Source organism: Palaemon carinicauda, chromosome 41 (genome assembly GCF_036898095.1).
Source record: "Palaemon carinicauda isolate YSFRI2023 chromosome 41, ASM3689809v2, whole genome shotgun sequence".
Lineage (NCBI taxonomy): Eukaryota > Metazoa > Arthropoda > Malacostraca > Decapoda > Palaemonidae > Palaemon > Palaemon carinicauda.
Window position 1 is genome coordinate 27,175,178 of NC_090765.1, and position 27,144 is coordinate 27,202,321.

Sequence of the window (27,144 nt, forward strand, 5' to 3'; positions counted from 1 at the left end):
TGAATAAACAGTATGGATATAGCAACCTTATCCCACTTGTCATAAGAGAAGATGAGGAATTACACAAAAAACCTGAGCCTCTTTGATGCCCTGGAACTCAGAATTTGTGGGGCACATGGGCAGTGCTCTTGGTCAGCACAGAGTTTTATACTGCATTGGTAAAAGGTGTCCATGAAGCATGAGGACCACAAACATAGGATAATCATAAACAATGTTATATTTCTAAACAAATTTGAATGTAAAACTCCAATTCTGAAATCAATAAAGTTCTTAAATGAAGGATTGTCAATACTTTACATCATACATGCGTATTTTACGTGCATCTTCTAGATTAATTAGTACTGAATAGCATTCACTTTTATAGTGTTTTCATTTCTAACACAAGCATAAAATATATGATGAATTAATCAAGAATTAAGTTTCATTAACAAACCCCAAGTATTTGATGTAAGCTATTTCTGAATACAAAAAAGACGTGGTTTACTACATCTTCAAATTAAAACTCCTATAAATAATAATAAATGGTATCATAAAAAAATCCCTTACATACCTACAACTAATATACACAATATGAACATGAAGTTAGAACTTACCTATTACAGTCTTCAGAAGACTGACTGAGAGCCTTAGGCGAAGATGGAGGGGATAGGGCACTTAAAACTGAATCCTTCTTTTCTGTCAAATATTGTGTTAATCTACCATCACGGCCAAACAGCATTAGGAAAGTATCAATAAATTCTCTACTTTTCTCCTCCCATTTGGCAATGAGGTCTGTGCGTTTTCCCTCCATGTCTTCAATCATCTCCTTTCCCTTCTTCTTAAGATCATCAATTTTGTTTTGAAGTCTGTACTTCTTTTCCTGTCAATTGGAAACTCCATATAAACAGGGTGTCGCAAGAGATCTTTTAAAATACTATAAAATGTTAAGATAACTTCAGCAACAAAATATGAAAAGCATATAAAGCCTGTTGATAAAAAAAAAAATATACCAATTCAGATGGCAAAAGATCAGTAAAACCACAAATTTAAATTCTGCAGATAAGGAGGGTGTACTGTATGCTAAAAGTTTAGAATGAAAAAAAGTGTAAAGTTAATCATGGTAACACTTGTAATAACACCAATACAAGATAGTATCATAAATGAAACACTGCTTAAAAATTTTAAACAATGCACTAATTACAAGAAAAAAATGTTTAATGTAACTTTATTAAAGACACACTTGGACAAATATTCAGCTGTAGCACATACAACACTGGGATCAGCAGAAAAATTTTTCTACAGTGCATGTATTTCATTTACCAAATTCATTTACATTCAAGACTGTTAAGATATCAAAAGTCCACTACTTTTTAAACATAAAGGATGTATATAATTGGTGAGGCATGATGAAGTGTATAACTAGTTAAGAGGTTATCTCACACTAATACTTCGGTATATTTGAAATATCTGTAAGAGAATGCTTCTCACTTGTTCACCAATTTGCTAATTTACTTATCTCAAGAACAGAAATCAGTTCTGAAGTGAGGAGCACTTATTGGGTATTGTGACCATCAGTTGCAACATATTGGAAAGCTCTAGGCCAATTTTGATCCTAAAGGACCATAAATGTATATGCAAGAGGATGCTGAGTTTAGTCTTCCTATTTTAGGGTTCATGAATACTGGATTACAGTACTGTACTGTATTAACAATCTATGTATGAAAACTTGATACAGTATTTGAAAAAAACTAATGATATTATTATGATATTAATCTAGTAATACTTACACTAATATATGAAACATTAAGGTCCTTCGCACTATACCCTCGCGCTAAATTTCTTCTGACATAAACATCATAATCTTTAACTATACGTGACACAACATCACTAGTTGAAACTCCCTCCGTTCTTTCTGTAACAACGAACATTCCACGGGCCTTAATGTGAGCATACACATCTGTCTCACTGCCCGTAGTATATGGGATATCGTCATGTGCTACAAAATCTATCTGGAAGTGGATAAATTGTCACTATTATATAAAATTTTGTATCATATATATAGTACCAGAGTTACATAAAGAATCCAGGATTCAAATAAAAATATTTCTAAAAATTCATTACACCTGCATTTAGATTTTCAACACGAGCAAACTACAATTCCTACTATATGGATGGAATATTTACTGACTTACTCAAAATTAATTTTGATTTTATCCTAAATGGAAAATGTGGGCATATGATCATCCATACATATAAAACATACCTTATGATAATCTAAAAACTCATCTTCTAACGTCCAAGGTGCATCAGGAACCACCTCATCTACATAGCGACAATGCCGAACAGCTTCATAACGTTCATCTTCAGACATTACAGTGCGACCTTTGCGACTATGAGTAAGGGCATCACTACATACTGGAAAAAATATTAGGCTGAAGGAACATAGAGAGTAGAGGTCCCCTTTTTGTTTTGTTTCATTGTTGGTGTCGGCTACCCCCCAAAATTGGGGGAAGTGCCTTGGTATATAGATAGATAGATATATATATATATATATATATATATATATATATATATATATATATATATATATATATATAAAATGCAAAAAACACCCAATGCCATCTTACCATCAGTGAACTTTTCCTTCAAAATCATATTAAAGAGGATTCCACCCTTTTCATGGGATTTACTTGTTATCATTATTACTGTATTAAAAAGTGAGAGATTGTCCAGCCAAATGAGTTGAACTATGCTTAAAAAACTATTAACTCTATAAGCTTTAACCTAAGTGACTCACTAAATATAGCACATTATGCTGTAATGCATATGGCAAAATTACTAAGGTCAATGATGCCAAAAACATCCTGGAAATAAATATGCTATACAGTACTGTTTTTTAAATTTGAAACAAGGTTTTCATACAAACCTATTAACTATGTTTTCTCCACATACAATATATTTATTTTATCTAATTGATCATGAGTTCTTGGAATGATCAGTCTTTGGTCTACCAGACAGAATTAGTCAAAAAGTTGCAAGCTCATTGTTGATCTTCAGGTATACGAATTCATTTTCCTAATTTTTGTGTGAAAAGTTAGTGCGAGGCAGCAAGACTCATGAGCCTGAGAGAAGGGAATCCAATATACAATAAATGACTGTATGAAAGAATTTGTTTTTTTCCTATAATCATAGCTTGCTTCATCACTATCTCACTAATTTCAAGTCTGAATCTCTATTTAGTAACAGAGCTGAAGTGTAGAATGTGTCCCAGAAGCTTTATACATGGCAGAAGGATCAGTTAAGGAATTAAAGATATTTAGCAAAAATAGATTTAGTATGCTACTGAGCTGCTGCTAAGAAACTTCTGAAGAAAGATTCCTTCAGAAATTAAGGGGTGGCTACACTTCTAATATCATGAACCATAAACAATACCTTTCATCTGACTTGGATACAATTTCCTGCGAGTCTCTGTGACTAAACTATTAATAAAAAATGTCTTAATATTTTTTTAAAGTAACTGATTTGAAATCCAATCCCCACAAACAGTATTGTCCAAATAACACTTTACAACTCTCATCGTAATAAGAAATCTATTCTCTGACATAATGCTAACTTCTTTTTTTCAAAGACAGATTAAGAAAGAATTGAGAGAAACTATTCATCTTAAAATTTTTATTAGCTTGGAATATGAGAGAAAAATCTTTTCTCTAAAACCTATATTACATAAAAGAGCTTGTAGTTCACTAATATGTTTAGCTAATGCTAACGGCCAACAGGAAAATAATGTCTATTGCCCTGCTCTTGTCATAAATGCTCTGTTTGTTAGCCAATCTTTGATTCATTCAACTGGCTCGTCAATAATGGCTAGTGCTCTAATTTTGACCATTAATTTTCTATGAGGAACTTTGTCAAAAGCTTTTGGAAAGTCTAGGTATATGATGTCTATTGCCCTGCTCTTGTCATAAATGCTAAACATGTTATGAAAAAATTCCAAAAGTCTAGGTATATGATGTCTATTGCCCTGCTCTTGTCATAAATGCTAAACATGTTATGAAAAAATTCTAAAAGTTTTGTCACAAATGATCTCATTTGTCTAAAACCATGATGGCTATCTATAAGATTGTTTTATTCTCTATATGTTCTACTATTGAATCTACAATAATTAATTAAAATTTTTTTTGCTAGGAAATGAAGTTAGACAGGTCTAAAGTTGTCATGGTCTGCTTTTTGTCCCTTTTGTAGATTGGGGGAATATTGCCTAGTTTCCATCCTTGTGATGACTTTCTTTCATTGGCTGTCTTCCAGAACATTTTGTAAAAGTGTGGAGTTATCTCTTCTTCTAGTTCTATAATCTCTCGTGAATGAATATCATCTGGATCTGGTGCCTTAAACTTACTGAGTCTTTTTATTTTAGTTTTGACATTATCCATTGCAAAGGTGATTCTATCTAATGGTTGTGACCCTTCATAATTGATAGATGGACCAGGAGGGACGTTAATTCTTCCCTAGTGAATACAGCTGTGAAATATGCATTCATAAGTTTGACTTTTTCCAAATCATTTGTTATAAGATTAACCTCTGAGTCTCTTAAGGAGCTAATGTTGTTTTTGATTGGCTTTCAACTGTTTACTTATGTAAACAATTGGGTATTCTTTACTAGCTGAAGCCACTCTTTTCTCTTCATTGATCTTGGCCTTTCTGACTAGTTTATCTACTTTTTGGCTTACCTTCTTGTGCTTGGAAATATTCCTGAACTGAAGGCTGTGGACCCATTGAATCATGTTTCCTTTCTCTGCTTCTTATTGCATTGGCTATTTCTCAGTTGAACCACTTAGGTTGGAGAGTTCCATTTGGTAAAATTTTTCTAAGCAGTATACAATACATTTAGCCCTTTTTTCTTTATATATTCCTACAAAGAAGTCCCATTGTGTATCTATATTCCCCGTTTCGTTGTATTCTAAATTCTTGGTGCATTCCTTCAGTTTTATCCAGTTACTCCGACTGTAGTCTAGTTTTTTTTTTTATAATTTTCCTTTCTTTATGATGAGGAATATTTACCTAAAACCTTACTATTCTGTGGTCACTTTTGCCAATATTTTTGCCTACTGAAACACTAGATACTAAATTTTCTTCCATTTTTAGCATAATATCTAGTATGTTGTTTTCCCTGATTGGTTTATCAACCCACTGATGGAAGAATTCATTGTTGACACATTCTAGTAGCAGGAAAAAGACAAGGGTATTTGAGATTGAAAAATGGGGAGAAAGGGGAAGTTAGTTTACAAGGAGAGAGATTGAAAAGAGTTGAAATTTTCAAGTATTTAGGATCAACAGTTGCAGAGGATGGTGATCTGGGGTCAGAAATAAACCACAGAATACAAGCAGGATGGAAGAATTGGAAAAAAGTGTGTGGAGTACTATGTGACAGGAAAATAGGGGTTAAGTTGAAAGGGAAAGTACATAGGACAGTTGTGAGACCAGCAATGACGTATGGAGCGGAGACGTGGGCAATAAAGAAGACAGAAGAGAAGAAGCTGGATGTGGCAGAGATGAGAATGTTGAGATGGATGTGTGGGGTGACAAGAAGAGATAAGATACAGAATGAGGTAATTAGGGGTACCACAGGAGTTAGAGAACTATCAAATAAGATCCAAGAAAGTAGACTGAGGTGGTATGGTCATGTCATGAGAAGAGATGAACAGTATATTGGGAGGAGAGTGATGGAAATGGAGGTACAGGGAACGAGAAGAAGAGGGAGACCAAAGCGAAGGTGGATGGACTGTATCAAGGATGACCTTCGATCAAAGGGATAAACCGGTGATTAAGTGTGGGACAGAGGTAGATGGAGAATGCTGGCCAGAAACATTGACCACACATAAAAGTGGGAAAAGATGCAGATAAAGAAGAAGAAGATGTCCCTCTGTGTTTGATATAGAATTTATAGTGTCCTAGTATACTGCTGCAATGAAGTCTCCCATTAGGACAGCTAGTTTATTGTTAACTTCTCGTCCAAGTTGTCTATACAGCTCTTCGTCCTGTTCTTGTGTTTGATGTAGTGGTCTGTATATTACCAGTATGGACATGATTTTTCCTATGATGTTTATATTTCCCCTGTCACTTCACATTTGGTTTGCAATTTAATTTCTATGGGGTTTACGCTATTTTTAATAAAGAGCATTACCTATCCACTCTTTTTAGTAAGGCGGATCACTTTGAAAAGCTTGAAACCTGGGATTCGATATTCTCCGATAAAATCCTTTATTGATTCTCGAATCCAGGTCTCAGTAATGCCTATGACATCTAGTTCCCCACAAGCAATCATTGACCTGAAGTTTTCTATTTTGTTTCTAACTAACCGAGCATTGAATTGTGCCACTCTGAAGAAATTTTCTATCTTTTTCCTCTTCCTCTGAGGCTTTGCTAGTTTCCCTAATTTACTAGTGTTTTAGTTTTACTTTTATCTGCATTATCCAAGTTTTCGGCCAAATTTCCTCTATTTGTTATTGTAGAATTTTCTAAGGGTCTAGTTTGTTCTTGGTCTACTGTGTTTAAGTAATTGTACAAGTTGAGATTAAGTTGGTTTCCCTATACTCTCTTGCCTTCTTCTCTAAAGTGTATTCCGTCTCTTCTGTATAATTTTCTCTTGCCATAGAAAGTATCCCAAAGATCTATAAATTTCACTTTCTTTTTCTGGCATGTGGACTTAACCCTTTCGTTTACCGCTATGGCCTTACTGAGAGTGAAGTTGCTGACACTGAGTCTCGGGAGAATACCAATAACTATAGTATTATTGGTCTTTTTTCTAGCCGTTTCAACAGTTTTTAAGGTTCTGTTTGGCCAGCAGTATCCTTTCTAAGGATTAAGTCATTTCCAGTTGCCTGAACAACAAAAGTGGTCTTCCTGTTTTCTATTATAGTTTTACTGACCACTTCTTCCATCTTCTGCGCATTGGCATCTGGAGAGGACCTGATCTTTCTTCTCTTTTCGAGGCTGATATGCTCCTCTTGGTCTTTTACCATTGAGTCTCCAATTAACAATGTCTCCTCTTCCTCTTTCTCTGCTAGGGGGGAGAATCTGTTTTTGGTTTTAGTTACATTTTTAGGCTGTTGTTTAGTCTTCTTGGCCTTAGCTACCCTTCGTCTAGTGGGTTTCATGAACTTTGTTGTTGTTGGTTATTTCCTCTCTAGGTTCTGTCCTTGACTCTACCTAATTTTGTATTTCTTGGATACTAATCCAATTTTCTACATCATCATCTTAGTACTTGGTTTTAATTTTTCTATTTCTTGTTCTTGCTGACAGAACAAGCATGCACTATTACGGTGCAGGTTTGCAGCGCACCCTTCCTTGAAGTCTACGCACCATTTGGTTATTTGGGCTTTTGCACATTTGTGCTTCAACTTCAGTTTCTCACTCATTTTTAATTTCTTTGTGATATTTTCTAATGCAAGTCTCTTTGGAAATCTCATCAAATAACTTCTATAATTATTAGCTTTGTGACCACTTATGTAAAATGGAGGGAGGTGGCTGATGGTTACCCACCTGCTGCCACATCTGCTTAATTGTGGGTGACTTTCCATCTTCTCTGTCCCTAACCTCCAATAAGTGCTCCCAAACCAACAATTAAGTCTCCTCAATGGTGGGCTGTCCCTAATGTGCCACAGCTCCCAACTGAGCAGCACAAGGCAGAAGACTTTTGACTTCCAATCCGGAGAAAAGAGAAAATGCCTATAAGAAGGCAGAACGTAAATGCCGTATACCTGGTTACAGGAAAGTAGCCAAGTAATGTACTGAATAACCTGATTTCAGTAAGGGATATAACTATATAAGTTAATAGAACGGAGTTTTAATTGCAAGATGTATATAGCCATTATTAGCAGAAAGATCGCTTGCTAGCATATGTAGTACTTGCCCGTCTGCGCTAGAGCATATGTAATCTCTGCCTTCAGGAAACAATTGCAACGAATCCGGTTGCAGGAATAATGTATGTGCGACAAATCGCAACATTATTGCCCAAGGAATTTTTTGATCGTTGACTAGCTCTAATAATTTTTTGAATGAGAGCGCGCATATTCTCAAACAAAATATAGTTATGAAAGCGATCACTTCTCCTTTGGTTTGCCCCTCCTCTTTATGGGAGAAGCTGGCCAATGTTCATACACAGACAAGGATGTCTGGTTCCCCATGAAAAGAGTTTGAAATGTTCGTAAATGTAATGAAAAGCTGACCACGATGTTGCTCTCGTTCTAAAACGTAAGCTAACACTGCTCCTTCGGGACTAATTGTTTGAGACAATAACCCTGTAAGGGTAGAATAGAAAGTTTCAGAAGTTTATCGTGTAAAACGGTGTAAAACGGTAAGTCGTTGTACCCAAAATACAATGACGGGAACAGCTGACTCAAACGGTAGAACCCGAGTCTATGACAATAAACTTGTGGTTTTGTCTTGAATAGAGCGCATGCTTTAGGAAGACTTACGGTCTTCTTTATGAAGTTTAAAAAGCACCCATTGAAGTTCTGTAAAACTTCTCAGGAAAGTGTCTCCCGAAAAGGGTGAAGTCTCGTATGTGGGGGTTTCCTTCAAGAAGACCAGACATAATTGCCATCGACTGCTTACCTGATAGAGTTGCCATCGAACGCTTTCTCACTAGCGAGAAAACTACTGTCTAATTCAGGCAAGGCCTGCCAGGGGAAATGAACTGGAACGTAAAGAATTTTTCATTTTCCGCTAATTTCCGTCTGCTAACCCAACCACTCGAAGTGGGAGGGTGGAGGGAAGATGACGGTGGTTCATTCGAAAACGAAAGGATCGGTGCTGGCGAAACCAGCCTAGCAGACATAGTAATCAGCTGGGAGTGTAGAGTGACATATTAAGTCATGCTTTAGGAAGACCCATCCCGTAGGGAAGTGGGGGAGGTCGACCATAGAGTTTTCAGAAAAAACTCTAGATCGGGGGAACCAACAGATTTGGTGCGACGAGAAGCTAGGGGTTCAGAATCTATTTCGTGAATTCCTTTCTCAAGACCCTAAGGGATGTTGTGGCGAGAACCAGCAGGAACTCTGTTGCTGATTCCTGATGGAATCTTCAGGAATTGTGTTGCGTGAACCCACCAGGGTTCACAAGACCAAAACCCAAAGGAACTGTGTCATAGTTACCTGAAGGGAGACGGAAAACCCTAGGCAGCAGGCATCCCTCAGGGTTTTTGCGCTCGCGCAAACACTCCACGATAAGAGTTTGAAAACTGTCTGTCATAAGAGTAAAACTCTTGATGACGATTGTCATGCGCGTAGTTTTGGTTGCGCGCACCGAGATGGTCACGCGTGCGCACCGAGATGGTCACGCGTGCGCACCGAGATGGTCACGCGTGCGCACCGAGATGGTCACCTGCGACGAGAGTCTGAAAATTCTCTTCCATAAGAGTAAAACTCTTGATAACGATTGTTATGCGCGTAGTTTTGGTTGCGCGCACCAGGATGGTCACGCGCGCACGAACACTTCGCTCGACAAGTCTGAAAACTCTCTGTCATAAGAGTAAAACTCTTGATGACGAATGTCACGAACGTAGTTTTGGTTGCGCGCACAGAGAAGGTTACGCGTGCGTGTTCGGGCGATGCGAGTCCGAAAACTCTTTGTCATAAGAGTTAAACTCTTGATGACGATTGTCATGGGCGTAGTTTTGGTTGTGCGCACTGAGATGGTCACGCGCACGCACCGAGATGGTTACATGCGCGTGCGACGCGAGTCTGAAAGTTCTCTGTCAAGACAGTAAAACTTTTGATGATGATTGTCATGCGCGTAGTTTTGGTTGCGCGTGCGCGAACACTGCAACGAGAGTTTGAAAAGACTCAGTCATAGGAGTAAAACTCTTGGTGACTTGTTTCATGAGAACCATAAGGTTCAGCGTGATCGCGTGATCCCCTAGCGGTCATGTTGTGAGACCCCGAAGGGTCAGAGCAATGGGAAACCGGAGTTTCCCTGTCACGAAACTCCGAAGTACCAGCGTGATTAAAGGCACGAGCTCGAGGGTTCAGCAACCTGTGTTGTGAGAACCCGAAGGGATAGTGCAACGAGAGACAGAAGTTTCCCTGTCACAAGACACCGAAGTGTCAGCGTGATAAAGGCACGAGAGCTCGAAGGTTCAGCAACCTGTGTTGTGAGACCCCGAAAGGATAGCGCAACGGGAAACCGAAGTTTCCTTGTCACGAGACACCGAAGGGTCAGTGTGACTGATGGTACGAAAGCCCGAAGGATCAGTGTAATCATCGTTATGAGAGCCCGAAGGCTCAGCGTAACAAACTCGAAGGTTCCAAGTCGTGTGAACTCGAAAGTCCAACGCGACGGAGGCCCGAAGGACTCCTAAGGTCATGAGAACTCACAGGATCAACATGACGAGAGCCCGAAGGCTCACGATCACCGCGAGGAGAACCAGCTGGTTCAAGATGTATCCTCACAGCACAAGGAGACCGTCTAGTTGAAGGTCGGCAACGAGTGCTGCCTCGTAAAGTGGACCGCTCACGAGCCGCCACAGAAAGCCTAAGACACTGATCGGAGTGGCAAAAGCCGTCGGTCTTTTTTCTACGTCGCTGTTATCTGTAGAAAAGAAAATAAAAGTTATGATGATTTACAATTCATAACTCCGCTGTATAATCATGAATAAGTTACCTTCCTTGTAAGAGAATTCCTCAAAAGGGAGCTGAACTGTTATAAAACAAACACATGGGTGTTGAGGACCTGCCAAACACCCACGCAGGGGAGAGCGGCAAGGTAGAGTAGTTTCAAAACAATGACAAAGTTACAAGTATTTCACAACATAAAAGTATATTTCCATTTATATATATATATATGCACATATATATGTATAAAATAAATGAAAACACACACAAGAAAAAAAAAATGAAACAAAAACAACCAAGGCCAGTCTTTGCGGGAGAGAAAGGCAGCATGTCCGTTCTTTACCGAGCCAAAAAGTAAAGTGGTTGCTCAGCCGAGAGGTGTGAGTGAGCGGGGTAGCCAGTCTACACACACCCCCCCCCGCCAACTAGCGGATGGGGTAGTTATCCCTCACTAAAATTATCATGGCTAGTCTTTCAGCTACGCCGAAAGTATACCACTATAAATAGCGGAGGGTTTGTATTTACGCCGGAACAAATATATTAAAATATTTGTACAGCTATGGCTGTATGGACACAACAAAGACCCCTTCTTGATGACTACAGTGGACTACAAGGACCCCTTCTTAATGACTACAGTGGACTACAAAGACCGCTTCTTAATGACTACAGTGGACTACAAAGACCTCTTCTTAATGACTACAGTGGACTACAAGGACCCCTTCTTAATGACTACTGTGGACTACAAAGACCTCTTCTTAATGACTACATTGGACTACAAAGACCACTTCTTAATGACTACAGTAGACTACAAAGACCTCTTCTTAATGACTACTGTGGACTACAAAGACCTCTCCTTAATGACTACAGTGGACTACAAGGGCCCCTTCTTAATGACTAAAGTGGACTACAAAGACCTCTTCTTAATGACTACTGTAGACTACAAAGACCTCTTCTTGATGACTACCGTGGACTACAAGGACCCCTTCTTAATGACTACAGTGGACTACAAAGACCCCTTCTTAATGACTACAGTGGACTACAAAGACCTCTTCTTAATGACTACAGTGGACTACAAGGACCCCTTCTTAATGACTACTGTGGACTACAAAGACCTCTTCTTAATGACTACAGTGGACTACAAAGACCTCTTCTAAATGACTACAGTGGACTACAAAGACCTCTTCTTAATGACTACTGTGGACTACAAAGACCTCTTCTTAATGACTACAGTGGACTACAAGGACCCTTTCTTAATGACTACAGTGGACTACAAAGACCTCTTCTTAATGACTACAGTGGACTACAAAGACCCCTTCTTAATGACTACAGTGGACTACAAAGACCTCTTCTTAATGACTACAGTGGACTACAAGGACCCCTTCTTAATGACTACAGTAGACTACTAAGACCCCTCCTTAATGACTACAGTGGACTACAAAGACCCCTTCTTAATGCCTACAGTGGACTACAAAGACCCCTTCTTAATGCCTACAGTGGACTACAAAGACCCCTCCTTAATGACTACAGTGGACTGTGCGAGCTAAGAAGCAGATTTTCTTTCTCTTATTACCTGAATATAGCACTCCAATCTAATATCATATGTACTTACCTCCAACAATTAGATAAACATTGGGAAACAAATTCTTTGCTTGCATTAGCTGCCTTGCATGACCCTGATGGAAGAGATCGTAAATGCCATCCGCATAAACCCTGATGGGTCTTGGCGAAAGACCAGCCTTAGCCATTTCTTGTGTGATTTTGAGGTTATAATTACAGCTATTTCTATCTCTCACAGCTTCTTCATCTTCAGCAAAAGGTGCTGGTTTACATATAGTCTGTAAGGATAAAAAATAATTGGGTTATTTCCAACAATTTATAAAAAATAAAACTACCAGTATATTTTTCCAATAAAACCCATCATTTACATTTCGCTACCCTTCGTCTTCCATCAACCCTAAACACCTCGTTTACAATTTATTAATAATTTGCTGACAAGATAATGACAAAGCACATGCACCCTTATGGATCCTGAGTACTAAGCAATTAAATAGCTCAGCCCAAACATTCTAAGCTTGTATACATCTCTGAGAAACCAATAACATTGGGATGTAAGAACTCAAGATTTTACATCATAAACTGTATGAAAGACCTATTATGTAGTCTAGATGACCAATGGCAAAATGTTTAATAAGGCTGTAATAATTTAGTTGACATTGGTCTTCTTTGGCCAGGGAGTGTTCCTCATTAAGCAGTGTAACCAGACCCTCGAGTCTAGATTAACGATTCTCATAGAACTGGACCAAACGCTTAGCTCTGGAATTAAAATAAAATTTATCTATTTGATTTTTTTAAATTGGATAACTGAAGTTATAAAAAGTTTCAACATTGATAAAATGACTTTAATTGATGTTTCTAAAGCTTGACATTCACTGTTGCTTGAAGTTTGATCTATACATATTGACCTACATTTACTGCATACAGGTTCTAAACTAAGTGGATTATTTATCAAACAGTACACCCATGGGTCAAATTCAAATCAAATTCTCTTTAGGATTTGAAAAAAGGCTACTGTCCTATGGTTAGTTTAATGTAGTTTCCATATCTGTTATTCCATAAAATCGGCAATTTCATAAAAATGAAGGGTTTTAGAAACGTTGGAAAGTCACTAATGGGAATTATCATCTTTACATTAGTTGCCTTTTGGTTGCTTTAAAAGAAAATTCCTTTCCCTTATGCCCCTATTCAAATTTCCAACAAATTTCAAAATTAATATCAACTTTATATAACATTTTAGAATGCTTCAACAGTATTTTAAAAATCACTGAAGATTACAAATTTCTGTGGTGGTATTTGTTTGGTAATAAGATCTGAATAGTTTTATTAGAAAATAAGCCAGAAAACCCTACATGAATTGCGTAGTTTGGACCTTTAAGCCTTCTTGATTGAACAAGCCTTTTTATTAAGAGATTTGTTTGCTTGAATCTTTATTATACTTCTAATAGTTATAAGGTGTTAGGACTTGTGGAAGACCTCAAAAGTAGGTTAATGCAAATGGTGGGTTTGCTGTGAAACAAACCTCCTTTTTTCTAATGAAATAGAAAAAAACAAGGGTTCCAATTTATCTCTATCAATATCAGTGGCATTTAGATAAAAGAGTAACTTTTAAAATTTATCAAATATTTCCTAATAATGATAGAGTACAGTATACTGTAAAATACAGTATTAGTAATAACTGCACACCAAACACAACACAGCAAAACAAGCAAATCACAGCCTGGTATCATTTCAAACAGGAGCACTACAAAGATATTAATTTAGATAAACAAAGCTTAAGTTAGCATGACAAGACAGAAGCCAGCATACTTGCTTGCGTTTCTTCTACTAATGTTATTAACATGTATAAAAAAGAAAAAAAAAATATAAAAATTCCGCCAACATATAGCAATTATCATTTACATCACTATTCCCTACATAGCTTTTTATAAATGAAAATGATTATTTACATTAGAAAATTGTACAAACCACCAGTCAAAATACCCTTAAGTGTGTCTACTTTAAACTCTACATTAACACAGAACAAACAAGTTGTTTATACAGTATAAGCAACTGTAGTATCTTCTCTTGATTCTCACTTTTTGCCATTTCAAGCAGCACTTTAATCACAATATATGCAACCATTAATGATTGCATGATAAATGCACCATCAATCAGGCAGTGAAATTTACAACGATAAGAGTAACTTTACAACTTAAACATTGTGTTTTCTACACAATACCTTTGTAACAAATTTTATTGTTTTCAAACAAGTCCAAAACTGTTACATTAATTCCTTCCAAGCAAACACCTCTTGACAATTAATCTATATTTTCTATTCAGGTTTTAATTGTTGATGAAACCTGAGACACGAATCTTTCTAAAACCTAAATTTCACAGATAAATACCACTTCATTTCCGGTATAAAGCAAATTACATGTCAAATTCACCAATGATAACTAGACTTGACACATCTACATGGACAAGCTGATCACTCTAAAACTTGTCATTAACTATAACCTCCAATAAATTAAGGAACAAAAGGTTAAATAATTCAACTTTGAGACCAACACCTTGCAGAAAACCACATTTAATTTCATAGGAAGGCAAATTGAGGCATGAATTATTCATATATTGTTATTAAGGGGAATACTTACATACAAAGAGCCATTTCAATACTGTAAAACATTTATCTGTAATCCTATGGGTAAATAGACCTACATTCTTAACAATCAATCAATGTTTATTAAACCATCATAAGGAAACCAAACTTATCTTTTTTTTTTTTTTTTTTTTTGCTGCTTCAAAACTAGGGAAGGTAAGAAGATGATTTCAAGAAGCTTGAAAAGAGACTGATACAGTTTGAAAGATCTATTTAACCTTACAGCTTAACCAAAACATTAATATGAAAGAAAAATAGTTCATTTCGTTTGTAGCTTTATTTGCCACCCGATTCTGTTTAATTTTCATATATTTATTATAAAAAAAACTCCTAGAAATATGTTTGCATTTCATAAATACAAAAAATCATCACACATTTTAACTTTTGTTTCCAACTTGCACTCTATTTTATTATAAAAAGTGCTGACCAAATAACTGCATTCCAAACTTTATCAAACTCCAAACCATGCGTTGAATAACACATCCAGTAAGTCACTACCCTTCTACAAAAAGGGTGATCAGGACTCTTGGTTTAATGGATAGTCATGTAAAGGATTAGGGATTCACAATATCATAGTTTAAACTATGAAACAAAATATACTTGCATTATCTATTAGTATTAAGCTAAATATAGAATCAAATGTCAATGTAAAAATTATTAAGATAAAAACAAAAATACGATTTAAAGATTAACTGAAAAATACAAACATAGGGTATAGGGTGTACATCTCGCAAATATTGTGTGATGCTTACCATATCTTTCTCGAGGTTGGCAAGGGATTCGGTAGCCATTTGTGGCTCCTCCCTCTCCTGGGGGGATTCCCAGATGTTGAAATAAGAAGAAACAACCTCATCAAAATAAACAATCTACACATTTTGATTAAACAAAAAACTGTATTCTGAGAAATCAAAACAAATGAAAACCAATTTAACAAATAAAATATCTATAGTATGCATATACTGAAAGTAACCCTTATTACGCATATTGCTCTGAGAGAGAGAGAGAGAGAGAGAGAGAGAGAGAGAGAGAGAGAGAGAGAGAGAGAGAGAGAGAGAGAGAGAGAGAGATGCTGAGAAAAATGTTAATAACTAAACATACGGTACTTAAGTACAATTATGTAACCACATCATACACTTCAAGGGCTTATATATATTTCAATTACCATAGACCATTTACGTGTACCTAAAAATTCTTTCTTTCTGATCATGTATACCTATATTCATGATCATACATACTTATTAATGTACAAAATTTATATTAATAAAATTCAAATAATCTACAACTACTGAAAAGGTGAAACATATTTACTAAAGACTTCAAGTTCTTTTATAAACTTAAGAATGCCGCTGGATTATTGAAAATAACTGTTTTAAAGTATCCTGCAAAGCAAATGACATATTCATATCCTGGAACTTATAGAGAAAACAGCCTCTAAGTCCACTGGATTTGGGCATAAGACTAACAAGTACCTTACACTCTAGGGTACCAGGCAATCACCACAAAATGACTGGGGTTGCCCTGTCATTATGAATTCATGGGTCAAATATGTGGCACACTTGATGACAACAAAGAGAAGTCTCCCACTTATTGACATCAAACAACACTTACATGGAAGAACTGTTCCGGTAATTCCAGCATTTGGTTTGCTACCTTCCAGACTTTATAATGGGTGCTGGCATATCACCCTTGTTACTCCTTAAAAGAGGGACAAAATCCCAAATCTTATGTAATTTGTATTTGTCCTAACTATACAAACCTGAATCCTTTAAATAGGAGGGGACAACAAAGCATTGCTGACCCAACTTGGTAAACAAATATATCCTGTGTGGGAGGCTAGCAGGAGTGTAAGAGATGAGGGTTACCTCATCCTCCAACATGGACCAACTAACCATGCTGATCCCACAGATATAGGCATTATGTGGTAGAAAAATGTGTTTCTGAGGAACCAACCCCCCCCCCCCCCTGTAGTTTTGTGAGACTGTTCCCTCTTTCATGGCCAGTTACAGTATTCCTCTGTGATCTGGCACAGGTTTAAAGACTGAATTACATAATATTGAAATTTTCAAGATAATAGTGCATTCTTTCTAGGGACCACTATAAAATGCATACTACAGTATTCATTTGCAAAAATTTAAAAAGAAAAAAATTCATGTTGGCTGCTTCTATCATTCACTTCAACTGATTACCAGTTTTAAGTACTTAGTTATAAGATTTTTTCTGTTAGCTAGTTAAATGTCAGCTGGTTTAAGATGCGTTTCAATATTAATCGTTCAGTTAATAAGTTGTTGGAGGAAAATTATCTCCACTCTGCTTGTATTCCGTGTTGAGGAGAGCAATGTGAGTTTAAATATAGATGCTTGGAGGGTGCTTATATGCCAGAACCTTATGGATGATAAGGTTTAGCTAGTGTCTAAATGGGTTCATGATAGGGACTCTTAAACATAAAAGGAGGAAGATACTAGATCAGAGGAGAGTTCGTAAAAAGGTAGTTTAGTGAATTTGCACGGCAATGTAGAAATTAGTGTTCACTTGAGTAGTGAACTCTCAAATGTTCATAATACTGCGAGATTAAAAGGCTTCAATCTCAACCTTCAGGGTTTATGGAGAAGTTCGCTTCATTCAAGTAGTCTAAGGGTGTTAATGCTATTTCAGGCAAGGATAGTGTTTCCAGTTTAACCTGTTTTGTTTTGAACAATAGGATAGGGTCATCTAATGTTTTACCAAGCAGTTCTTATAACATCTGTTGAAATTTCTGATGGTCGTCAACACATCATACTTGAATGCTTCCTCACAAGCTTCAACCTTGGGTCGAATGCCTTCTGAAGCTAAACTTTCGCATTTACTCAGACCTGATTCGTACTTTAGATAATCCCATTCCAAGTCAAAAGAATGGAATAGGATCATGGATCATCATATCTCTTATTCCACTTCTGGATCAGGTGCCGACAAGTAACTGTACTGTGCCATGATTAATGACGTAGCAATAATGTGGCATGCCATATTATGCCCGGCAAAAAAAAATTCAATTGGGCTTTACCAATGTTAGTTCAAGCTAAAAATCAGTTACAATGTCTGCAGATACTAAAATTAGTAGCATCATGCAATTCATAAATAAACATACTTATCACACATTATAAACTTTTATTTCCAGCTTGTAAATTCTTGTCAAAAATGGTGAGCAAACAACTGCACTCGAAACTTTATCAAATTCCAAACCATGCATTCAAGAAATTTCTCAGAAATCATTACCCTTCAACATAAAGGGCGAACTGGACTTTAGGTTAAAGAAAAATTATGTGAAGGGACAGGGAACAACAATATCATAGTTTAGATTGTGAAACCCAATATACTTGCATTATCTATTAGAAAGCATAAAAATTGGAAAAAACGGCCATAAAAAATAATTTATAAACAGAAAAATATAAACATAAGGTATAGGGTGTACATCCCAGCAAAGAGTAAGTGATGCTTACCATATCTTTCTCGAAGTTGGCAAGGGATTCAGTAGCCAATTGTGGCTCGTCCTCCCTCTCCTGGGGGTTTCCAAGATATTGAAATAAGACAAAAACCTCATCAAACTAAAAACTCTATACTTTTAATATCAACAATATAGAGAGAGAGAGAGAGAGAGAGAGAGAGAGAGAGAGAGAGAGAGAGAGAGAGAGAGAGAGAGAGAGAGAGAGAGAGAGAGAGAGAGAGAGAGCATATTTGTTCTTCTGTTGCTCTACCTTGCGTAGACAGTCAAATGTAAATAATGACAGTAGGCTAATTTCTACTCGTGAAAATAATGAACAATACTAATATGAGATATATACATAAGATATGAAAATATTTCTGTATTTTGTAAAAAGATAGTTGAGAAAAAATTAATAAATTACAAAAAAGTCTCATCATGTCATTGTGTTTACAGCTATTGGGGTTACAAATGATACAATATTGAGGAAATTGTGAAATACAAATGATGCAGGAAATCAGAAATTTATAGGAAAAACATAATGGTATGGATATACTGTATTTGGATTGAGATATTCTCAGGTAATTATTTATAGTATCAAGATAATTTCTGTGTGATTTTAGATATAAGTGTCACAGTATTTGACTAAACAGAGTTTTCAACAACTTGCATTACTGGTGTTTTGGTGGCTTGGGTGGGAGGCAGAGGGGAATAACCGAAAACAAAATGCTTTCTGCGTGATTTAAACACAACAAAGAAATACACTAAAATAGACCTTACATAACCATGAATCAGGACTGGAATCTCAAGTGTTTTTCCATAGGTGGTGGGGTGAGATATGAGGATCCCTTTGTCTATAAGCTGGGGGAGGTTCAAGTAATGCCTAAGGTTGGGAATGTCGCCAATGACTAGAGAAAGTGTTGTGATTCTACATGGTTACATAAAAACTTACACAATCAGAAATAAAGGCTAGAATCCCAAATACTTCTTTAGTTGGCTGAAGAAAGGAAGAGGGGCTGATATCAGGGAAGGGAAGAGATTTTTTGTGAAATTTCCCGAGTGTGAACTGTGTGATATACAACCGTGGGCTTTACTCTTTTGTAGGATATGAGTAATTTTAACTTCCACATGGTTTATATTTGAAAATGACGTATCTAGGATGTCATCATCTGTATTGCCGGGCATGTTTTGACGTTGAACGACATCATCATAGCGAAGGACTTAAGACAACGACCGAGTGACCAGAAAGCATAAAACTAAGTGATTCATTTAGTGATAGCGAAAGTTATTCAAGAAAGTTCTCATGGAGGGAGATTCTTCCTCCAAGCAATAACCTCTCACAACTTCCTCCTCTGTTGTCTACCTGACGACAGCAGACTCTTCTCCAAAATAAAGGGCAAGTTAATTTGTCAACATTTTTATTATTTATAGTAAAGTTTGATATGTATTCATTCCTAATGCTAATGGTTATAATTTCAACAATAATTACCATTACAAACCTTTAAAAATAAAGTGTATACTGTACAGTACAGTATGTGTATTTATGGACAATGGGAATACATAGAGAGAATTTCCTTTAGTTCTTGAGGGAAAAATTATTTTAGGATGTGAACACTTCGGGTTGTGAACTAGCTTCCGGAACAAATTACCATTAACTCTTAAACCAAGGTAATACTGTACTGAAAATTTGAAACTAGCCTAAAAGCAATGAAAAAAAATCTTGTATACTGTACACACCTAAATAGTCAATTAAACATTGCTGCATCCTCAAAACCTGAGTTCTAATTTTCAAGGTGGGAAAATACTCGCCTCCCATTTTCACAAGTTTTATCACTATGCCTATAATAGAACCAGATAAGCCATTCTCAGTTTTGCATTTTGAGAAAAATTACCTATTGGAAATATCAATTCTTTGGGTCTCAGCCTTGCCATCTTTCAAATCTACAACTAAATTCAATTAGAAAAAAACACTCTCAGTAAAGACCCACATGTTCTTAACTATATATATAGTAGCCTCAATATGTTAACATACACAAAATAAAGAATAACAATAATATTAACTTACATGTATACTGTATAAATTGATCATATTTACTTTCTTTTAAAGCAAGGCAGTTGCTTGGTAACTAGACACCTGAACAAAAAATGACAATAAACCTAGTATATCACCTTACGTCTGTAAAATCTCTAAATTATGTTATTCTTTGGCATCCTGCTTAATCATTTAGCAATCAAAGTTTAAACTACATAGATCTAGTGAATCTTTAATTGGGAGAAAATTAACAATAAAGTTAAGATCAACATGACCTAATTTCTCTCTAGTAAAGAAGATAATACGACTACTATATAATCAGCAATACATAAAATTTCCAATTAATGACCAACATTTCCTCCTATTGGAGCCAACAATCTAAGAGCTATTCTTCATGAGAGAGAGAGAGAGTCAAGACGGCAAAACCACTTAACTATGGCTTATCCTGCAATCACTTCTAAATATCAATTCATAATCCTCTTTGGAAAATTAATTAAGAATAATAGTAGTAATCATAACCTTTACCACTTTATGAAAAATTAGAAACAACACAATTACAACTTAACATTTTCGTTTTCTTTGGATACACATGAGTGATGACTTGTTTCAAAGCCTACCACTTAAGAGAAAGTCGATTTTAAATTAGAAGTCACATGGGCTGGCACATACATATCATGCTGTAATTGTTTGATAGTCTGTTTAGACATTGTTAAAGCCATAAGAAAATTTGTGTGCCTGGCATTAGAGGCCTTATACGGCAGGTCTAATTACAATCATGGCACAAAAATAGTTGCTCAATGGCCCTTGGTCAAAAAGTAAAAGTAGGGATGTAATTATCAGAATTCTTGTACCATTCTTCTTTTCAGGAATTTGATTATCTACAGTGCAAATCAGTATTATAGAAAGGCAAAGGTTTTGCAATACAGTAAAACAAACTGGACCAAATTGAGAGACTGAAGCTTGTGATGAAGGATTCGACTCTATAATGAGCACCATCAAAACTATCAGCAGATGGTATACAATCGATTACTGCTAGGCAAAACATTAGGTGAAACTAGCACTGGGGTTGAAACTGAATAGCTTAACCCTTTTACCCCCAAAGGACGTACTGGTACATTTCACAAAAGCCATCCCTTTACCCCCATGGACGTACATGGTACGTCCTAGCAAAAAAATGCTATAAAAAAATTTTTTATTCATATTTTTGATAATTTTTTGAGAAAATTCAGGCATTTTCCAAGAGAATGAGACCAACCTGTCCTCTCTATGATGAAAATTAAGCCTGTTAGAGCAATTTAAAAAAAGTATACTGCAAAATGTGATGGGATAAAAATAACCCCTTGGGGGTTAAGGGTTGGAAATTTCCAAATAGCCCGGGGGTAAAAGGGTTAAGCTAGGGAATGAACTATAATTTTCCACATTAGAATACATGAGTGGATCAAACGTTTCAATACACACTGTAAGTAGATTAAAATTAATTCCGAATAACAGACTGTGCACTACCAGTTTGAAAAAAAAAATGATACATCCACACCCAAGTCGTAGCCCAACCTGCTCTGAACTTTCCTCTGATCTAGTGTCTTATATCCTTTTAAGTTTGAGTACATTTCAAGAATCCTTTTAAAATCTAATTCATAGAAAACTAATCTTCAAAACAGTTAAAAAATACCTGTACACATTTGAGCTATTTAACAAATGCAAAACACAATACAAAACTCCAAAAGGAACCACTGATGTAACAAAATGAATAGTGTTTTCTCCCAGACAAGAGTTGCTGTAGAATAAAGTAAGAAGCGTACCCACACCTAGATTGTTTACCATAGAGTACCACAGATGGAGAGTACGAACAAACAAAAGGGGTGAGAAGTAATTGGAGTATCTTAAACTTTAATGATAGTCGTTGAAAAGAAAGACAGCTTCAGCGAACAAGCAAAGTGAGCCACAGGAAAGATTTACTGAAATAATACTGTACTTCATTTCACTATTAGGTTTAGTTACCACCAGAATTTGATTACCTATAGAAAATCTATAATGAGAAATTCCAGAAAATACATCTACACCTCATAAATAAACATACTCATCACTTTAAAAAAAAAAATTTCTTTCCAGCTTGCAAACTTGTTAATTAGGGTGAGCAAACGACTGCACTCCAAAACAATCAAACTCCAAACCATGCATTGAAGAACACTTCCAGTAAGTCCCTGCCCTTCTAAAAAGAGGGTGAATCAGATTAAAGTCTGATGAATAATTATCTTACAAAGGGATAGGGAAAAACAATATCACACTATAAACTATGAAACCAAATATACATGCATAATACATTAGTGGTAAATGCTAAAAGTTAACAAAATATCCATGAAAAAAATTGTTTTAAGAGGGAGAAAAAAAAAAAAAACGAGAATTACAAACACAGGGTATTGGGTGTACATCTCAGCAAAGACTTAAATGATGCTCACCATATCTTTCTCGAGGTTGACAAGGGATTCAGTAGCCACTTGTGGCTCCTCCCTCTCCTGGGGGGTTTCCAAAATGTTGAAATAAGAAGAAACAACTTCATCAAGCAAAACAATCTATAAATTTCACATAATAGAAAACTATATGCTAAGAAATTTCAACAAATGGAAACGAAATTCAAAAATAAAAATAAGGAATACATATATCTGCAACTTCTATTTCACTTGTTTCTTTACCTTGATCAAGACCACCTGACTTGACTTATTCACAGGTAAAAAACATGAGACAGTAAGAGAGAGAACGATCTTATTAAGTGTATCCTAATGGCATCACAACCTAGGTCATAGCAGCTGGATCATATATTAATCACCTAAACATATGCATTAACACTTTTATGTAACCCCATCACAGATAAAAAGATTATAAATTTAAATTAATATAAACTAATTAGACCAATAAATACATTCTTCCTGACCATACATACCTACTGTATACATACAGTATTATTCATGATTATACATACCTATAAATACATATAACACTAACATTTAAAGAAATTCTAACAATCTACAACTGTTCTATTACAAAGGTGAAGGTGATTGACTTCAGCTTCTATAAATTTAAAAATTCATTCTGGATTTGAAAATAACTTCTTTTCAAAGTATCCAGAGGAACAAATAAAGATATATTGCAATCCTGGTACTCAAGAAGGCAGCTTACACCTATAAATTTCGAAATTTTACCGACAAGTGCATCACAGCCAAGGGTACCAAGCAACCACCACTGAAGTAGCAGCATCATTAAAAATTCATGGGTCGGATATGTGTGACACAATTAAAGACGGCAAAAAGCAGTCTCCCACTTCTTGGTGCCATACAATACTTACGAGGGAAAGTTGATCTGATAATTTCTAACCATTTGTTCACTATCTTATGTTTCCCTTATGTTACACCTTAAATGGTGAATAAAATCCATGCGCACGAAGAAAATTTTATCAAAATCCCCATACAGTACTACTGTCTTTTGCAAGAGTGTCCTCTCTTTCATTGCCAGCCAGACCTATGTAATCTGATAGACTGACACAAAGCAATAACTTACAGGTAATGCCTGGGTTTCCTTTCTAATAGAAATGATCATTCAAAAATATTTACAATCAATGAGTGAATAGAAATGAATTTTTAAGGAAACTGTAGTGAAATCTCACTGAATAACACTATAATTTGCAGACAATGCATTTGTAATAATTTCACAATAAACAAGCAATCAATTGCAACATCAAGAATTCAGAAAGATAGCTCCAAACAATGCCAGCCTTAGATTAGGAGCCTTCTTTACATATTTCCTCTTAGGAACATGCTCTAAAGCTATAAGTGCAACTACTTCACCAAAAAATCTTCCTCGCAGTACTATAATATTTACAATACAGTAATACCTTGAGACACGAGCGTCCCAACATACAAGAAATTTGAGATACAAGGAAAATTTCGAGCATATTTTTGTCCCGAGATACGAGAAAAATTTGAGATACGAGGCGGTTCTCTATGCGGCCGCCAGGTGGCCGAGTGTGTAAGAGGCTTCTCACCAGGACAGCATCGCACGGTCTTTCCTGTCGGATCTCAATCGCGTAAAGTTATCTCCAAGCATCGGCCGTACTGTTTGCTTTTTTTTACGTGTTTTTTTGCACTAATCAGCGCAGAATTAAGTGAATAAGCAATGGGTCCAAAGCAAGCGAGTGCAAACAAGGCTAGTGAAAAGAAAAGGCGTATGATGACAATCGAGATAAAGCATGAAATAATAAAAAAAACATGAGAATAGTGTCAGAGTGACTGAGCTGGCTCGCCAATATGAGAGGAGTACATCAACAATATGTACCATCCTCAAGCAGGAGGATGCTATAAAGAGCACCAAGCCAAAGGAGTAACCATCCTTTCTAAGCTGTGCAGTGAGATCCATGACGAGATGAAGAGGCTTCTTTTAATATGGATAAAGGAGAAACAGTTGGCGGGAGATAGCATGACTGAGACTATCATCTGTCAAAAAGCCAGCAGAATCTACGATGACTTGAAAGGGAAGCAAGCAGCCGGGAGAGGGGAGACTTTGACGCCAGCGGAAACCTTTAAAGCCAGTCGTGGCTGGTTAGATAATTTCAAAAAACAGACTGGGATACACTCGGTTTTGAGGCATGGGGAAGCAGTCTCAACCTTTGCCTTGGTTATCGCACAACATGGCTACATCCACCAACAAGTGTTCAACTGCGATGAAACTGGCCTTTTCTGGAAGAAGATGGCCAGGAGGACATTCATCACAGGAGAGGAGAAGAGACTGGTTAACTCTAGCCCTGTGTGCCAATGCCAGCGGTGACTGTAAGGTCAAGCCACTGCTGGTGTACCACTCGGAAAACCTACGTGCTTTCAAGAGCCAAAAGATCTTGAAAGAAAAACCACAAGTGATGTGGCGCGCTAATGCCAAGGCTTGAGATACGCGTCATTTCTTCACAGAATGGGTTAATCTGTGCTTGGGTCCGGCAGTCAAAAAATATTTGGCCAAGAAAAACCTGCCAATGAAATGTCTCCTGGTCCTTGGCAATGCCGACCTTGTCGAGGAGCATCAGGAAGAGCTCACGACACAGGAATTGATCGAGCTCCAGGTGTTGCAAGATCTCAGCAGCGAGGAAAAGGTGGAAGACGAGGGCCGCCTTTCTACGACGCAAATCAAAGGCATGTTAGCGAAGTGGCAGGAGTTTTCAAATTTTATGGGAAAAAAGGCACCCGGACAAGTTGGCGTGTGGTCGTGCGTTAGCCTTTTGTGACGACACTTGCATAATTCATTTTTGCAACATTTTGAAGGGGAGACAAAAGCAACCATCCCTAGATAGGTTCCTTTTAAAATGGCCGGCAAAGAGTGATGGTGAAAGCGAGGAAAAAAGAGCCAAGCCGGAAGAAAAAGAAAAGTAAAAAAATGAAACTGAAAACAAAATTAGAATTAAGTTTAGCTTAACGTAAGATTAACATTTATTTCTAAGTGTGTGTACAGTAAGCTAATTTCATTTAAGTTAAATTCAAAGTTATGTTACGTAGTGTTGCAATAGTGTTGCGTACCAAACGTGTTGCCGTCAAGTCTCTCTCCTCCTCCTCCTCCTCCTCAGCGCACACCGCCGTTAGCCGCTACCGTCTGTCTCGAAGGTAAGAACTCCCTAGTAATGTTACATTTCATTGAGGATCATAACCAGTATATAGGTATTTGTTATTTTGTGAGCATAGAATATGAATTAGAACAATTAAAAACATGTTTTTCCTCTGTAATATACTGTTTTAAGGTGTTTTTTCAGAGGGTGAGAATGGATTAATTCTTTTTTAGTTTTTTATATGGGAAAAATTGATCCGAGATACGAGCAAATTGACACACGAGCTTGGTCCCGGAACGTATTAAGCTCGTATATCAAGGTATTACTGTAGTTCACATATGGTTACTCCCAAGGAGGGAAAACAGCATATAAAACAGAAGAGAATAGAGTGAACTCATTTCCCATTTAACCATATAAAGAGGTGACGTAAAAATATTTATGGTGTTGACAATTAATAGAATTTGGAAAAATCCACTTGACTCAACAGCTTAACCAAATTATAATTTGACCAAAAATACCTCACTTCACTTGTAGGTTTATTTGCAACCTGGTTCTGTTGATTTATTATAAATGTATAGCCAGAAACTCCTAAAAATATGTCTGCCCCTCATGAATACTAAAAAAAAAAATACCAATTTTACATTTTTATTTTTATTCCAGCTTCAAAATTCTAACTTGCTAAATAGGATGAGCAAAAAACTGAACTCAAAATGTTATCAATCTCCAAACCATGCGTTGAAGAGCAAATCCAGTAAGTCATTACCCTTCTACAAAGAGGGAGTTCTAGACTTAGTTTGATGAATAGTTATAAAAATGGATTGGGAATCACAATAAGGTATCATAATTTAAAATGTGAAACAAAATATACCGGTGCTTGCATTATTTATTAGTAGTAAATACTAAGAATGGAAACAGGTGGTCATGGAAATTATTGAGAAAAACCAAAATATGAATTAATAAAGATGAATGGGAAAATTAAAGCATAAGGCATAGGGTATACATCTCAACAAAGACTAAATGATGCTCACCATATCTTTCTCGAGGTTGGCAAGGGATTCAGTAGCCACTTGTGGCTCCTCCCTCTTCTGGGGGGTTTCCCAGATGTTGAAATATGAAAATAATAACAATATAAAAAAACGACATATTTCATGTCAATAAAAAAGCTGTACAGTATTCTATGAAATCTCTCTCTCTTAAAAAAAAAAAAAAAGAAACTGACTTTACAAATAAGAACACACATCAGCAATGGCATTATTTCATTTGTTTCTTTGAAATGATCAAGGGCATCTCACACTG

General features: G+C 36.4%; 1 protein-coding gene across 5 annotated transcripts in view; it reads right to left on the reverse strand.

Annotated features, from left to right (window-relative positions):
- Positions 1-27,144, reverse strand: part of LOC137632465 (choline-phosphate cytidylyltransferase A-like) — a 225,513-nt gene that overhangs the window by 7,891 nt on the left and 190,478 nt on the right. For all 5 annotated transcript variants that reach the window (XM_068364403.1, XM_068364400.1, XM_068364405.1 and 2 more), the window contains 4 exons: positions 12,199-12,424; positions 2,243-2,394; positions 1,767-1,988; positions 594-859 (listed from right to left, as the gene is read on the reverse strand). In XM_068364403.1, coding sequence (XP_068220504.1) covers positions 594-859; positions 1,767-1,988; positions 2,243-2,394; positions 12,199-12,424 — 866 coding nt within the window. The remainder of the gene's footprint in view (positions 1-593; positions 860-1,766; positions 1,989-2,242; positions 2,395-12,198; positions 12,425-27,144) is intronic.